General features: G+C 42.8%; 1 protein-coding gene across 3 annotated transcripts in view; it reads right to left on the bottom strand.

The window, feature by feature from the left end:
* The window catches only part of LOC134337365 (transducin-like enhancer protein 1), a 197,838-nt gene that overhangs the window by 101,028 nt on the left and 80,214 nt on the right, over positions 1 to 16,596 (bottom strand). For all 3 annotated transcript variants that reach the window (XM_063032304.1, XM_063032303.1, XM_063032305.1), the window contains 2 exons: positions 7,923 to 7,985; positions 7,177 to 7,281 (listed from right to left, as the gene is read on the bottom strand). In XM_063032304.1, the coding sequence (XP_062888374.1) occupies positions 7,177 to 7,281; positions 7,923 to 7,985 (168 nt within the window). The remainder of the gene's footprint in view (positions 1 to 7,176; positions 7,282 to 7,922; positions 7,986 to 16,596) is intronic.

Raw genomic sequence — 16,596 nt, forward strand, 5'->3', positions numbered from 1 at the left:
CTCTGGCATGTGGCCCCTTTAGACTAAGACCATGGCCGCCATCATGAACCCTTGCGCAGGATGATGGACGTTTTCCAGATGTTTGATACCACGTCAAAGTAGCAGAAAGTGTTGTGCTGGAAGTGGAAGGGAGTCGGGGACAAACAAACCACATTTAATAGGCCTGAAATTGCAATACTAGGATGGTATACTAGGATGGTAAAGGAAATAAGTTGACAGAAAGTAAAATCATCAGTCAAATACTGCGTGCCAAATTAAATGCTTAATAATTACACCAAAGCTCTTCCTCAAAGCTACTCATGAAAGAAAACTTTTAAACAACCTTACGTTGCTGTCCTTTGGTTAAGACAATTATCTCTGAATTTTTGATTTCCTCTGGTTTATCTCCTTGCATCTGTATAAAGCAGGGGTTCCCAACATTTTTTAAGCCATGGACCCCTACCATTAACCAAGGGGTCTGTGGACCCCAAGTTGGAAATCACTGCAATTTTGATCAAGCATAGCTTCTTTAGGCTAAGCTTCATTTCTTTACTACTTAGATACCTTACAGCAGTTCAAATCACCATCAGGAACCTTATATGATTAAGAAATTATTTTTGATTCAATGCCTGCTATTCTGTAACATCAAAAGGTGGGTAAAGTTAAATCCTTGACATTACTGGTCAATTCAGTTACTTTCAGCCCTCCACTGTACTTGTATTATTAGCAAACATTTTAAAAATCAAAATCAATCCAAATCAATCACAAAATTAGCAGAATAATCAGTAAATGTGATGACATCCAAATAATTGGATGTTAAATATTGGAGATTTATTCAAGGTACCATCTCATCAAATGCCAAGCACAACCTGAAGGCTAGTTCTGATGTGATACCATAGACAAAAGAAAATAGATCAATTTTCACCATGAATAAACTCTTCTCAGGCTTCCAGCTGAGTACAAGTTTAGGTTTTAACCGATGTTTCAATGACAAGTTCTGCTATCTTCAGCATGGATGATGCCAAGTCCTCTGATCCAATATATATACACCCCCAGTCATCCGTGTCTCCTGATTGGTTAATCCTCATCCAGTGACGTTTCCACTGTCCCACCACATTTATAATCAAATTCCAGTTCTTACCTACAGCGCAACCTTCGTCTTTGCTGAAATTTATTTTCACTAGTTTTATTTCAATGGCTTCCTTTACCAGGCGGTCCCAAAAGCCATTGACACAGCACAAGTGTTTTGTGCTGTTGAAATCAATCCTATGGGCATTGTAAATGCAATGATATGTAACCACTGATTTATCCAGGTAACGCAAACAGATACACCTCCTGTGCTCTTCGATGAGGGTTTCCACCGTGCTCCCCTTCTAGCTGATATATTCTGCACTGCCCTCACAGGGAATCCAGAGTCCACAAATTCAAATCACAGCTTGTGTGGGTCAGAGATGACATGGGACACAGGATGGCTGGCGTTCACAGGATTCCCTGTCAATGCGAAGGCCGGTGGGGGAGAGAGAGCTTGGAGAAGTGACGTGGAAGATTGTAACATCAGAGCAGCAAGTTTCTGGTCTCAACTCTTACTGTTGCAGGAGCAAGCTCACACTCCCTTGATGAAGAGACAGAGAGCCTGCCTGAAATACCGAGGGGCTGGTTTGTGAACTGTGGTTCGATGGTCTCTGGATCAACGGAATCTTTTGTGCTTCTGATGCTGCTTGCATGGGGGGGGGGGAGGGAGAAGGAATTGGTGCTTCTACTGTCATGGGTGGGGGCAGGGGAGTGGGGGTGTCAATGTTTTTGCTGCCGATTGTGCAAAGAAGGGGGGGCTTTAATGTTTCTGTTGTTCTATGGGGTTTCTTTGTTTCATGGATGTCTGTGAAGAGGATGATGTTCAGGTTCCATACTGTATACATGTAATGCCCTGGTAAAGGTTTTTACTGCTACTGTTGTGGGGTATTTCATGCAATGGCCTTTCTATAGAAGCAGTGTCTTCTACTGGCGGTGTTTGGATTACCGTTAAAGGGATGCTCAGGAATGTCCGTCCTAGTTTTAAAGTTCCTCCACCAAAAAAGCCAGCACAGATTGGATGACGTTAATGGCCTCCCAGACCTGTGCTGTTCCACAGGTCAGCAGACGTTTTTAACGTTGCATTGACACAGCCTAAAAAGGGGTCAAGATTCAAGATCGTTTGTCACGTTTACATTGAAACATGCAGTGAAATGCATCATTTGCATTAACAACCAACACACCCTAGGTTGTCCGTACAAATTCTAGCGCTAACACAGTATGCCCTCAATGCTTGGCAGAACAACCTAGGATGTGTAGCTAAATATCAATAGGATCCTGCTGCAACATTGAAGATACCAACAAGTACAGAATACCCTCCAAACACCCCATGATTGGCAGCTGCTATGGCACACCGGTAGCCATTTTTAAAAAGGGCACTGGAGGTCACTGTTTGGTTTGTAAAAGCTTTTTAAAACAGGGACATGGAATGTATTTATTTATTGAGCTGCAGTATGGGATAGACCCTTCCTGCCACACCGCCCAGCAATTCCCTCGATTTAATTTGACCCTAGTCACCGGACAATTTACAATTACCAATTAACCTACCAAACAGAACAACTCTGGACTGTGGGAGGAAACTGGAGCACCCAGAGGAAATCCACTTGGTCACGGGGAGAACGTACAAACTCCTTACAGGCAGTGGCAGGAATTGAACCTGGTTCAACTGTACTGTAAAACATTCTATTCCACATCTCTACTCTTGCATCTCAGATCCATCCACTTCGGGGGGGGATTTCACCTCAATCTTTCCCCCTCAAAAATAATCAGAGAGGCTGGGACTGTGTCATAGCCATTAAATTATTGAAAGCTTTTTACAAATGCTAGATTGCCCTCCAGTGAGGCCAACAGGGAGAGGTCACACACCAACACCACAGATGTATCTTGAATTACAGGCCACAAGAAACCCAAGGAAATTCACAAACGCATACCAGACTGTGCAGGATTATTCTGGGATTGACAAAATCAGCTGAGGCTGCCAAGCTATGCTCAGCCCTAAATCCGGCTGCTTTACAGTCGAAGACAAAGTAAAGTCAAAGTAAGTTATCAAAGTACGTATATGTCACCATATACTACCTTGAGATTATTTTCATGTATATTTCTGCAAGAAAATCAAAGTACAACAGAACTTGTGAAAATCTATACAGTCGGCCCTCCTTATCCGCGGGTTCCGCATGCACGGATTCAGCCAACTGCGGATCAGAAAACCCGTAAGTTCTCTCTCCAGCCCTCATTGTTTGTGCATTTTTTCTTGTCATTATTCCCTAAACAATATAGTATAACTATTTATATAGCATTTACATTGTATTAGGTATAAGTAACCTAGAGATGATTTAAAGTATACGGGAGAATGTGCGTAGGTTATATGCAAATACTACGCCATTTTATATAACGGACTCGAGCACCCACATTTTTTGATATCCGCGGGGGGGGTCCCGGAACCAATCCCCCATGGATAAGGAGGGCCGACTGTACATAGACAAAGAATGACAAAGAACTATTGTGCAAAAACGACAAATAGTATAAATTAAAATTAAAATAATACTGAGAACATGAAAGCTGGGGTCAGATAGCAAAACAACAGGGATCCCAACTAACCATGCAGGAAACTAAAATTCGAAGAGTTTGATATAGCAGTTAAAAATCAGCAGGAAGAGCACTGCCTGAAGTGCATAGGTTCTTTCATTCGGCACAACTGGCCATAGCACCTATGCCAACTCTTCCAAAGAACCTAAGATGTTGCCTGGATTGGAGGACATACCTAATGAGAATAGGTTGAGTGTTCTCCTTGGAGCAATGGAGGATGAGAGGTGACCTGATAGAGGTGTACAAGATGATGAGGGGCATTGATCCTGTGGATAGCCAGAGGCTTTTTGCCAGGGCTGAAATGGCTAACATGAGGGGGCATAGTTTAAAGGTGCTTGGAAATAGGTATCAGGGGATGTCAGAGGCAAGTTTTTCCACCCAGAGAGTGATAGGTGCATGGTCTGCACTGCCGGCGGTGGTGCTACATGGGGCTTAGAAAAATAGAGGGCTATGTGGTTGGGAAATTCTAGGCAGTTTCTAAAGTAGGTTTCATGGTCGGCACAACATTGTGGACCGAAGAGCCTGTTGTGTGCTGTAACCCACACCATATGTTCTATGAACCCACACCACTGCTCTTCCTCCATTTTGTTATAGTTAGTATTTTTAATGAATTGTGGAACCATCTAGGAGAATTTGCACACTGACTTCTTATACTGGGTTATGAGTTCCAGTTTGTGGATCACTGCTACCCACTACCATCTACAGCCCCTCACCTGGTCCCACTATCTACATATCCCTTAAATCAGATTTACTGGAAAGGGAAAAAAATGAAACATGCACGAGGGGGATACTTAATCCATTCGTGCCTAACCTGCTGTTCAATGATACAGCACACCACCCAGCAACTCACCTACTTAATACTAGCCTAATCACAGGACAATTTAGAATGACTAATTAACCTGCCAACCTGTACATCTTTCGACTGGGGGAGGGAACCAGAGCACCTGAAGGAAAGGCATGCAGTTCACAGGGAGAAAGTACAAACTCCTAACCAATCTGTGAGCCCCTCCCATATACACCAGTCCTCGACCCAAAATTAAAACAATCTTGATCTTGAATTTATTTGTCATGCTCTCATCAAAATAGTGAAACAATCACCTGTGAAACAATTTGGTTGTTAGCACAAATTAATCACAGGTTGCTAATCTAATATCCACAAATTACAGTAGAGGAGAGCTACAAGAGTTTCTGCGCTCAGATTGTAAAAAAAATTTCCCAACTTCACTTCCGAAAAGCCCAGCTTTGAGATCTGAGTCTCATTCCACAAGCCACCGGAAGAGCTATTCTCTTTTGGTTCCCCTTGGTATCTTGCAAATTTCATTAATAACCACTTAATTCTAAATTCCATGGAACCTCAGACTAATTTTGTAATATCCCATTGCCTTAGGGGAAAAAAAATCCGTTGATTAAAATCGTTGAGAAATTTCAGACAAATTGGTGGGGGTAGGGATTGGTAGGCTGTAGATCCCACCCCCACATCTGCCATTCTACCAGCTGGAGTCTTTCAGTGGAACAGAGATATGGATGAAAATTCAGTCCCATAACTGTTTATGACAGATGAAGGAATCAAAGTGGCCAGTCATGCTGCTGTGGTTTTTCTTCACAGTGAAAGACCAATTATCACACTTCTCCCTGATAAAGTATTGTGCCTTACAAGAAGCTGTAATTATACCAGGGATGAGAAATAATGACAGCTTCCACTTGGATTAGAAAAAAAGTTCCTGCAAACTTGTTTTTCCACATCATTATGCATGCAAGCATTTAGTTCTGTTAAGACAATACAAGTAAAACATAGCATAATGAGATGAAGAAGGAGATTGGTAAGAAGCCCAAGAACAGAAGACAATGCCAGATCTTGGATGGAAAACTTAAACCATCAACAGCTCTGGAATGGTTCCATATTGGAATCCAAACAGATCCACATCCAAATGGCCCCTAGGTCCAAACATGTACAGTCAAGTGTACCTTCAAGTTTAAATCTATCACAACGTGTCCTTCACCTGAATTGTCAGTCCAGTTTCCACTTGCCTGCAATAAAACACTTCAAAAAAATGGGACATCAATCCCAAACCCTTCCACATGGTACTCAGGGGACAGACAGTCTATGGAACTGAGGCAAAGTAGTAGTGGAATCATGGCCTATATCAGCCATGATTGAATGATGGAGCAGACTCAATGGGCCAAATGGTCTATTTCTGCTCCTATGTGTTATATAATCCTATTACAGAAGAGGCTTTTTTGCTGTCTTGAGGTAAATTAGGGTTGATAAGTCCCACAGGGTCCAACACGATGAGGAGGCCAGCGCAGCAGTTGCAGGGGCCTTGGCAGATTATGATGATGTCCTTAGCCTCCCGTGAAGTGCCAGAGGACCAAAGGCTAGCTAATGCTCTGATGTTCAAGAAAGGCTCGAGAATGAACTGGGAAACTATAGGCTAGTGAGTCTGATGTCAGCAGTGGATAAATTGTGGGAAGATATTCAAGTAAACACAGGAGATTCCACAGATGCTGGCATTCCTGAGCAACACACAAAAAGCAGTTCGTGTGGTCACGTGCAGAGCAGCTGCTATTCCAATGCATCCAGACAGAATGCGTTCTGCGGTGCATCAATAAAAATTGGTCTGTGTCAATGGGGACATTTGAATTTCTTCAGCTTTGAGGAAGTAGAGGCTTTCTTGACCATGAAATCAAGATGATTGGAACAGGACAGGCTATTGGTGATGTTCACACCAAGGAACTTGAAGCTCTCAAATTCAACGCTGTTGATGTAAAATGGAGCATGTCCAATGGTCCACTTTCAAAAGTCAAAGATCAGCTATGTTTAGTTGGCATTAAGGAAAAGGCTGTTGTCATTACACCACATCACCAGTCAACCTCCTTTCTGTATTCCAAGTCACCTCCCACCAACTTTAATTGTTTAAAAACAATAACAAATGTTTTCTGAAGAACAGAAGCCAGTTGTTATTTTGATATCTATCACAGCTGGAAAGGCAATGTCTTAGTCAGCAACCAAAACACCTAGCCAGGTAGTTTCCATTGGGAGATCCACACAAGGGTAACTTAGTTCACGAGGTTATTCTCACCTTGGATGGTTCATTGCTCTACATAAAAATCAAGACTATTTACTGTTTGCTTTTTGAAACTGCTTTATGTTGAAGAGTATCTGAACGAGAAGATTGCAGGACAAGTATCGGTGAGTGGTTAAATATTGTATGGTGAATTGTTATATGATGAAGTGTTTCAATTGGGATTTTGCTTCTGCTGCCCTATGATCTGATTGGTTGTTATATCAGGAGCACCCTGTGACATTTCCAATATGGGACCATTCCGGGATAATTGAAGGTTTCAGCTGTCCATGCAAGATCTGGCTAGTGCTCGAGTAGCTTCATTTTCAAGCTGGTAGATCTTAGGCCCACAGCCTTAAGATGATGTCACAGGTCCTACCTCAAACACTTCTCCACCTTTGCTCAGGTAAAGTTCAGTTATGTAAAATACCCAGCAAAAACAGAATGCCAAAAGAAATGAATATTAATCAGCTATACATACAGGGGGTGGTAGAATAGGAAGTCCTCGGACCCCAATTGCAGCATTCAAATCGCCCATGGTCACTTGCTTTGCACGTTCAATAGTCTGGATGACTTGTTGTTGATGCTGGAAAGATACCAAAATCAAAATTAGTAACATTGGATGGAATAAGCCTTTATTGAATAGAATATGCATTACAGTGGCTGGTTAAACCTTCTTCAAAGTGTAACAGTTTAGAGAGGATATGATAATGCAGTGTGGAAACATTGTTCGCCCCTCCCCAAGGGTTTCATTTCCTAGCATCTATAATGACTGCATCATAAATTCAAAAATGTTTAATTAGCTTTCTGGTGCTTTGGAATGTCTAAGATTGCAATAGGTGTCATAAAATGCAAATCCATCTTCCTTGTGCATAATAAAAAAAATAAGTGCGATCACTGCTTCTTTCTTCTCTGTTATAATCTACTATTAAATGTAATAGTGTCAATAAATATAGGAAAATCTAAAATTCCATTTTATTCAAGTTATGACCTCAATGAGTCCTTCTAACCCAAGGAAACTTGATCTAAAAACCCACATTGAAATCATTTGATATATTGTCTTCCATTTAACAAACCCAAACAGCATTTGTTTTCTCTCTGCTAAAGAGAATTTAATTATTACAGAAACCTTAATGAACTCCAAAACAAGAAAACCAAAAACCAGATGGTATCTGAATTATTTGGAGGGAATGAATTAATTTCACGATAGGAAAAATTCATACTTACTTCTTGTGATAAGTAAGGAAGGAGTTGGGCACAGATCATGTTTAGTCTCTTCGCTATTTCAGTCTAGGAAGAAAAAGATTGGATTTTTAAAAATTCCAGTTAATAGATCAGCCAAAATTTCTGTTGAAAATGGACCTGGGATGACAATGTGAATGCCACGTGTACTGCAGTACATTGAGGACAACAGTAGGGGGATTCCCAGCCTTTTCCTAATGCCATGGGCCAATACCATTCAGCAAGGGACCCACGGACCACAAGATGAGAATCCTTGTCTTAGACCATACTATAACTAGTTTGTTGTGTCTAAAATAGTAAAGCAATGGTCAATTAACACATTTGGTTGATTCCCCCAGCAGTTTTATGGGCAAATTCATTTTTTCCACACTTATTTAGCTAAAGGGTGGCGGGGTGGAGATGTGTCTCTACCAAAGAGGTGCCAGGTGATCCTTCGCTCTGCTAGCCTGCAGGTCATCTTGGGCAAGGTGTAGCATCTACTTACCCACCCCATCCCTAAAATCAAGGGCACGTGGAGCCATAGGAGCAGGCTCTCAGTTGTATGAGCAGCTGGTGCATATCACAAGTCCTGATTATGCGACCACTGACACCAGGCAATCTCTGAAGAGTATGATAATGGCTGGAGTCATCTACCTTGTAAAAACACTGCCCAGAAGGCAACAGCAAAACATTCTGGAGAAGAATTGGTCAAGAATAATCATGGTCATGGAAAGACCATGACTGTCCACATCACAGCACAAACTACCAATTTAGCTAAACAAGAAACTGTATACCCAGGATCATACTTATACTTTAGAGATCAGTCATGTAGACTGTTAGTTAATAAACCCACCTGTCATAGAATCACACAACACAGAAACTCAACCACTAGGTATCTATTTTTACTAATCCCATTCACAGCAGCCTTCTGCATCTTGGCAATTTAAGCACCCACACAGTTATTATTTCTCCCAAACGTTATGACAGTGCTTGGGGTTGTTATGCTTTGTAAAGTAGCAACACTAGTTAGACCGCACTTGGAGTATTGTGCGCACTTCTGGTCCCCAATCTGAGGGAAGGATGTGGTTGCACTGAGAGGCTAGTTACGAGGAGAGATAGGTTGGGTTTACTTTTCCCTGCAGCAAAATGGGCTGAAGAGTGACCTACTAGGGAATTATAAATAAGGCAGAGAGTCAGATCGTTACCCCATGGTAGGAGTATCAGAAAATAGAGCGCATAGGTTTAAGGTGAGAGAAAGAACTGTTAAAGTAACTTTCATCTCACATCGCCTTTATGTAAACACAGAGTGTTTGCTATCTGGAACTCACTGCCAGAGGAAGTGGTGGAGTCAGATACAATCACTTTTTTTTAAAAAAAAGGAGATACTTCGGCAGTTCAATACGATATTCACCTAGTGCGGGCAAGTGAGAATAGTGCAGATAATCAAAACGGTCAGTATGGATATGATGAGCCAGAGGGCTTGGTTCTGTGAGAGGAAATCAGAGCACCTGGAGGAAACCCAGATGGTCATGAGGAGAATATACGAACTCCTTCCACACAGCAGCTGGAACCGACGTCCAATTGCTGTCACAGCTCTACTGAGGCACGGTAGCGCAATGCGATTACGGTGCCAGCGATCGGGGTTCGATTCCTGCTGCTGCCTGTAAGGAGTTTGTACGTTCTCCCCACGACCACGTGGGTTTCCTCCGGGTGCTCTGGTTTCCTCCCATATTCCAAAGACTTATGATTAGAGCAAGTGAGCTGCAGGCATAGTTATGTTGGCACTAGAAGGGTGGCCCCGCTTGCAGGCTGCTCAGCGCAATTCTCACTGATCTGACGCAATTCACTGTATGCTTCGATGTAGATGTGGCAAATAATGCTAATCTTTCTTTCTTTGCCTCCAGCAGCCTTCATGCATTGAGGTCCAGGCTGCCATCACGTTCAAAGCGAAATTTTTTTTTCCTCTCCAATCCCCTTTAATTCTCCTACCCTTCACTTTAAATCTTTGCCCTCTGGTTTTAGAGGTCTGTCTTCTGGATTTTCACACATCTCTCCGATCTTCCCTCAGCCTCCTACAGATAACTAATGTGTCAAAATGTAAAATGTTGGAGGAATGGTGGAACATGAACCCATGGCCAGCTCCACTAACTCCACGTCGATTGAAGCAGCGAGCAAGATTAAAATGATTGAGGACGAGAGTGGAAAACAAGCAGGTGCTCAGCACTGTTTGCCTGTATTTGACCGGTCCCTCCTCACTGTTACCGATGGGTGTAAGGCACAGGAATCTTGGGTCCCACGCTGCCGGGTTTGGGAACAGATGTCACCCCGCAGTCACCGGGATACAGGGCAGGCTTCACTGGCCTCAGCACTGGATGCATTTCGCAGCTGTGGACTCACCTTCTGGGACTCTGCAGTTCGTGTTCTTGTGGTTTTGTTTAAAAAGTATTTGTGCGATTTGATTAAAACACTTCAGCGCTCAACTGACTCAGCAGTTGCGGCGTGCAACCATCGGGCTCCTGGACTGGCTTCACTTGCCTCAGTGGCTCTGGGCTCACTTTCGAGGACCCTGAGATTAATGTCGTTTGTTTACTTTTCATTGTTTGCAAGATTTGTTCTCTTCCCCCCCCCCCACCCACCACCCACCCACTGTACACACATTAGGTGTTTGATGGTTTGTTGTGTGAGGTTTCTCTTTAAATGGGTTTGCTTGTTTTGTGGCTGGCTGCAAGATGAAGAATCTCTAAGTATATATACTTTAATAAATATACTTTGAACTTGGAGGATCATAATATCAACAAGCTAAATGAAGTCGGAAAAGTACAGAAAGCAACCTTGGCAGGTAATGCTGAGGAAAAATCAGAATTTGTAAAGGCAAGCATAACTCTGTGGTTTATGTATGTACTTGATACTAAAGTCTGACAAAGGCACCTGCTTTAATTATATTTAAAGTTGCAGGGCCATTTTAGCTTCAATGCATTGGATGCAGAATTGGAGTTGGTGGAGCAAGGTTTTTTTTGTGCTACAATAAAGTCCAAAACAGCGCTGGCAGCATATGCCTGGAATGTTAATGATGCTATACTGGCAAGAGTATGAACATGTGCACACTGAACATCTGGCTGACATCAATCCGTATGTAACACTGACTTGAATATATACAAGTCTGAGCAGCAGCAAGGAGGACACCCCCACTGCCCGCCACCCCCCACCCCCCAAGTGACTTGAGGAATAATTACTTAACAGGCTGGTTGCTGGCTGATTACTTCTTCATTTCTGTGAAGTGTGTGATGCTTTCTGGAGAGGACTCAAGTTACAAGGCTGTCCGATTGCAGTGGATGGGAAGAGTCGAGTCCATTATTAAGGATGAGCTTTCATGGTACGTGGAAGCACATGATAAATCAGGCCAAAGGCAGCATAGTTCCCTGAAAGGCAGGGGTTCCCAACCTTTTTTGGGCCATGGACCCCATACTGAGGGTTTATGGACCCCAGGCTTTGAAATCCTGCTTTAAGGGGACAACCTGGCCGACAAAGCTGTTGGAACTCTGGGGAAATAATAGGCAGCATAGGCAATAAGATGGATGTTTACTTAGATCTTCAAAAGGCTTTTGACAAGAAGCTGCACATGAGATTGCTAAACAAAATAGGAATCTATGATATTACAGGAAACGTAATAGCATAGATAGAAGATTGGATGACTGGCAGAAGGTAAACAGTGGGAATAAAAAGGTCTTTTCTGGTTGGTGCCAGTGACAAGTAGTGTTCTACTGAGGCCAATGTTAAGCTTGCTACTTTTTACCTTGTTATTGATCTGGGTGACTGAATTGGAGGTGTTGTGGCCAAATTTGTGGATGATACAAAAAAAATGGGGAGGGGGCAGGCATTGTTGAGAAAATGAGATTACAGGAGTTGCACAGTTGAGAGAACGGGCAAAAAACTGACAGCTGGAGTAGAGCATTAGGAAGTGTATGGCCATGCACTTTGACAAAAGTAATAAAATAGTGTAAACTATTTTCTAAATGGGGAGAGAGTTCAGAAATCAGGTAGAAAGGGACTTGGGAGTCCTCATGCAGGATTCCCTAAAGTCAATTTGCAAGTTGAGTCAGTAGGAAGGAAGGCAAATGCAATGTTAGCACCCATTTTGAGAGGACGAGGAACATAAAAGCAAAGATGTAATGCTGCGGTTTTATGAGGCATTGATCAGAGCAGATTTGGACCACTGAGTAGTTTGGGTCCCCTACACAAGAATGTGCTGACAGAATTCAGGGAAAGTTTACAAGAATGCTCCCAGGGAAGAAAGGGTTAATGTCTGAGGAACATTTGATGGCTCTGGCTGGAAGAATGAGGGGTGGGATCTCAATGAAACCTATTGGATAATGAAAGGCCTAGATAGAGTGGGTGTGGAGAGGATGTTTCCTATAATGGGAGAGTCTAGGACCAGAGGGCACAGCCTCAGGGCAGCAGGACATCCCTTTAGAACAGATGTGGTGGATTTCTGGAGCCAGTGGGTAGTGAATCTGTGGAATTCAATGCTAGGGACACTTGTGGCAGTCATGTCATATGGCCTACTTAAAAGGAATGTTGATCGATTCTTGAATGTTAAGGGTGTCGATGGTTACAGGAAAATAAACAGGAGAATAGGGTTGAGAGCCATTATAAAATCAGCCATGATGGAATAGCAAAGCAGACTCGATGGGCCAAATGGCTTAATTCTGCTCCTATGTCTTATAGTTCAACTCAGTTCACTTCATCCGTTGTAGGCTATTCAAGTGCAATTCCTGCATTTTGCTGACTGTCTACATGTTAATAAGGATCCTGGCAACAGTCAGAAGGCCATGGTATTGTGCTCTGCCTGCTTTAAGAAAGACAAAGGGGTTGAATCCTCTGGCAACGTCGCTAGCTCCCAGCATTTAATTAGTATTTAATGCAGAAGAGTAATGTCAAAGCACAAGCAGCAGAAGGCAGGCCTGGGAGATATCCTACTTGCTCCGGAAGATTTCAGGCACATAACTAGACATGCTGACAAGCTCATCAAGCATACAAAACCGAAAATAAAAATTAAGCAATTTAATGTGACTAGTGCTGGAAGGAAGCAAGAATGAAAGGGAGAAAAGGTCAGGCTCACAGAAAGGAAATAACCATACATACACAAACATTCAACAATATGCTTTATTAGATTTCCAATAATGGAGGTAACAGCATCTCAAACATACTTTATGTCAGTACATAACTGAAGGGCTGTCAGCAATCACCCACCATGCAGTCCACACAGAAACGCAGAGATATTAATTAACTTCAAGTTTCCCGCACTATAGTTAAAAAGCACTGCTGTACTCTGCACGACAAAGGGGCAAATTAGGTCACTTTGCATCACTTTAAAGACCCAAGTCCTCCATTAGTTTCATGTTACTTACTGACTTTCAGAAGCCAGCAGAATATAGATTAACTCCTTCATAGTTAGTGACAGCATCTCAAGTGGATTGTCTTTTTTTAAAAAAAAAGTAGGCAAATGAGCATTGCTGAAAACTGAAACTGAAAAAATACGCAAGAGTACGAAGTGGATAGCAATTGGAACCAACGTGTGGGTGTGACAAATGTCACAATTCCACCGCTTTCCCTCAGTTGCCTGATATTATGAACTCGCAGTTAGCTTCCTGTAGCCTATTGTTCCTTTCAACTGAGTGATCAAGACAAACAGTAAAATGCATTGTTTGTGTCAACAACCAGTAGTCCAAGGATGTGCTGGGTTGCAGCCCACAAGTGCCGCCACGCTTCCGGTGCCAACATGGGCATGCCCACAACTCACTAACCATGACAAGCACCATACATCTTTAGAATGTGGGAGGAAACCAGAGCACCATGAGGAAACCGATGTGGTCCTGGGGGGGGGGGGTGCAAACACCTTACAGATGGTGACAGAATTAAATGTCAATAACTGGTGCTGTAAAAAGTACTACACTACAGTGTCACCCCTCTCATGGCCAATTTTACACTCAAGCACCACACCAGAAACAGGCACAAACATTTTAATCTCCAGTACAGTGAGGAGGGAGAGCTACGCTGTTCAAAGTGTCTAAATGGGACTAACTCAGACAACTGGGTTGGCATGGAAGGCTTGGGTCAAAGGGCCTGCTACCGTAACATTGACTTTAGTGGCCGCTTCTAGATGAGAAGCTTTAAATGAAGGTAATGCCTGCCAAAATAGGCACAAAATACAGTAACATACATTAAAGTTGCTGGTGAACACAGCAGGCCAAGCAGCATCTATAGGAAGAGGCGCAGTCGACGTTTCAGGCCGAGACCCTTCGTCAGGACTAACAAAATACAGTATCCTACTACGCAACTTTTTAAACACTAAAAAAGGATAAAGTTCCTGGGTGCTCAAGCCTGTATTCATTCTAAGGCAGATTATTTGATCACTCTAACATTGAGTCCCACCCCACCCCACCCGAGCTTGCCTTAGGCAGTTCCTCCATTATATCAGGCACTACACCAAAGACTATGCTTGACTGGTAGCCCACTGCCATGATTGTTGTTTTCTCCAACATTCTGAAATTTCCCACTGTTGCTTCTCTTCTTTTTATTCCCCATTCTAGCTGCCCTCTCACCCTTTCTCTTCTCATTACATACCTAGCACCTCTTGATGGAACCCTTCCTCCTCCCTACCTCCTATTGTCGACTGCTCTCATCCATCAGATTCTTCCTCCAAACATTTACCTCTCCACTCATCACCTCCCAGCTTACTTCATCGCCCTTTCCTCACCCACCTGGTTTCACCCATCACCTGCCAGCTTGTACTCCTCCCCCCCCCTCAAACTTTCAGCTTCTACCCTCTCTTCCTTTCCCATTTTGATGACGGGTCTCAGCCCAAAATATCAACTGTTCATTCCCTTCCGTAACGCTGTCCAACCGGCAGAGTTCCTCCAGCACAGTATGTGTTGCTTCGGGATACAAGTTCATTGAGCTACTACTACAGTTGCTGAAAATAGTTACATGTTGGAGGCTTCAAGAGGTGTCTCCAATTCCAGAGAAGACTGAGGTGAGCAAGGCTCTCCCTCTCCCACCATCCTAACCAACAAGAGCGTCATCGTCTGATACTGGAATTGCAAGGCAACTGACCACACTTCCCTACACAGGTTTGTGAGGACTGCCAAGAGTCTTTCTTCCACCCATCAGATAATTACTCATATCATTGCATACACTGACCCTTCGCATTTTCAACGACCCTGCCATCCAACAATCCCTGTGAACCCCTACCATCAGGTACTGCTGCATTAGGAAAGGAACTGTTGGAATGAAAACAGCTTCCTCACACTCTCCCTCCACCACCCCTGCCAGGCCTTAAGACTACTGAACTCCTTGGCACCATCTAGGTTTCATCACATACGAAGTACCAGGAGACCTCATGTGTAAAAACAAATGTCTTTTGTTTAACTACTGACTCTATGCCAACAGCTGTTGTGTCTAACTCATGTTAAAAAGAATCACTACCCCCTGGTTCTGTCGGTACTGTTAAAAATGTACATCTCCCCTTCCTACCAATACCAGAAAGTCACTAATGGAAGTCAAAGAAATCTTCTAGTCTTAAAGATCAAAGTAAATTTACTATCAAAGTACACATCACCATGTACAATCCTGAGATTCATTTACTTGTGAGCATACTCATTAAATCAATTAACTATAATAGAATCACTGAAAGACCACACAACAGGGCAGACAACCAGAGTGCAAAAGAAAAACTGCAAATACAAAAAGAAAAATTTGATATTATAATAATAAACAAACAAGCAATAAATAAATAAATAAATAAATAAAGAGAGAACACAAGATGAAGAGTCCTTGAAAGTGATTCCATAGGGTGTGGGAATAATTCAGTGAGGGGGCAAGTGAGGTTGGGTGATGTTATCCCTTTGGTTCAAGAGCCTGACAGTTGAGGGGTAATAACTGTTCCTGAACCTGCTGGTGAGAGTCCTGAGGTGAATTTTCAAATCAGATTTAAAATGACAGCAACACAAAAAAAATGCTGGAGAAACTTGCCCATCACCTACCAGCTTGTACTCATATCCCCCCTCTCCCCCCAGCTTCTTCCCCCTTTCCTCCAGTCCTGATGAAGTGTCGCGACCCGAAACATTGACTGTTTAGTCCCTCCTGACCTCCGAGTTCCTCCAGCATTCTATGATGCTCTACATTTCCAGCATCTGCAGAATCTCGTGTTTAAAATGAGAGATGTGTTTCTCCACTACCTGGTGCAAGAGCATGTGGTGCTGAGAGCAATTGACACCAACTTAAAAGAGGTGTTAAAAAATACATTTCAATTGCTTCACACCACATCCGGCTGTGGTAGACATATCAACGTGACACTTATGATAAGGCCAAGCAATCCAGAATGGCACACGCGTACTAACACTTCAACAGTGTTACTGGGTTCTACTCTGTGTGCATACAAACGTGGCCAAATACACCTCACAATCAAAATGCTAAAGCAACAGTGAAGCCCCAAATGGCGTCCATCTTGAGCTATCTGGTCAGAATGAGACAAGAACTAAAACACACATCCCCCAAACGCCACGAAATCATTGGCTGTAATGTTCACAACTAGAAGATACTTTATTTTGTGAATGTTCTAGAAGAGGTGCAACTTCAATTAGACTCTTTATTAGTACATAAACGCAAGCGATTTTGCAGA

The sequence above is a fragment of the Mobula hypostoma genome, chromosome 24, assembly GCF_963921235.1.
Source record: "Mobula hypostoma chromosome 24, sMobHyp1.1, whole genome shotgun sequence".
Lineage (NCBI taxonomy): Eukaryota > Metazoa > Chordata > Chondrichthyes > Myliobatiformes > Myliobatidae > Mobula > Mobula hypostoma.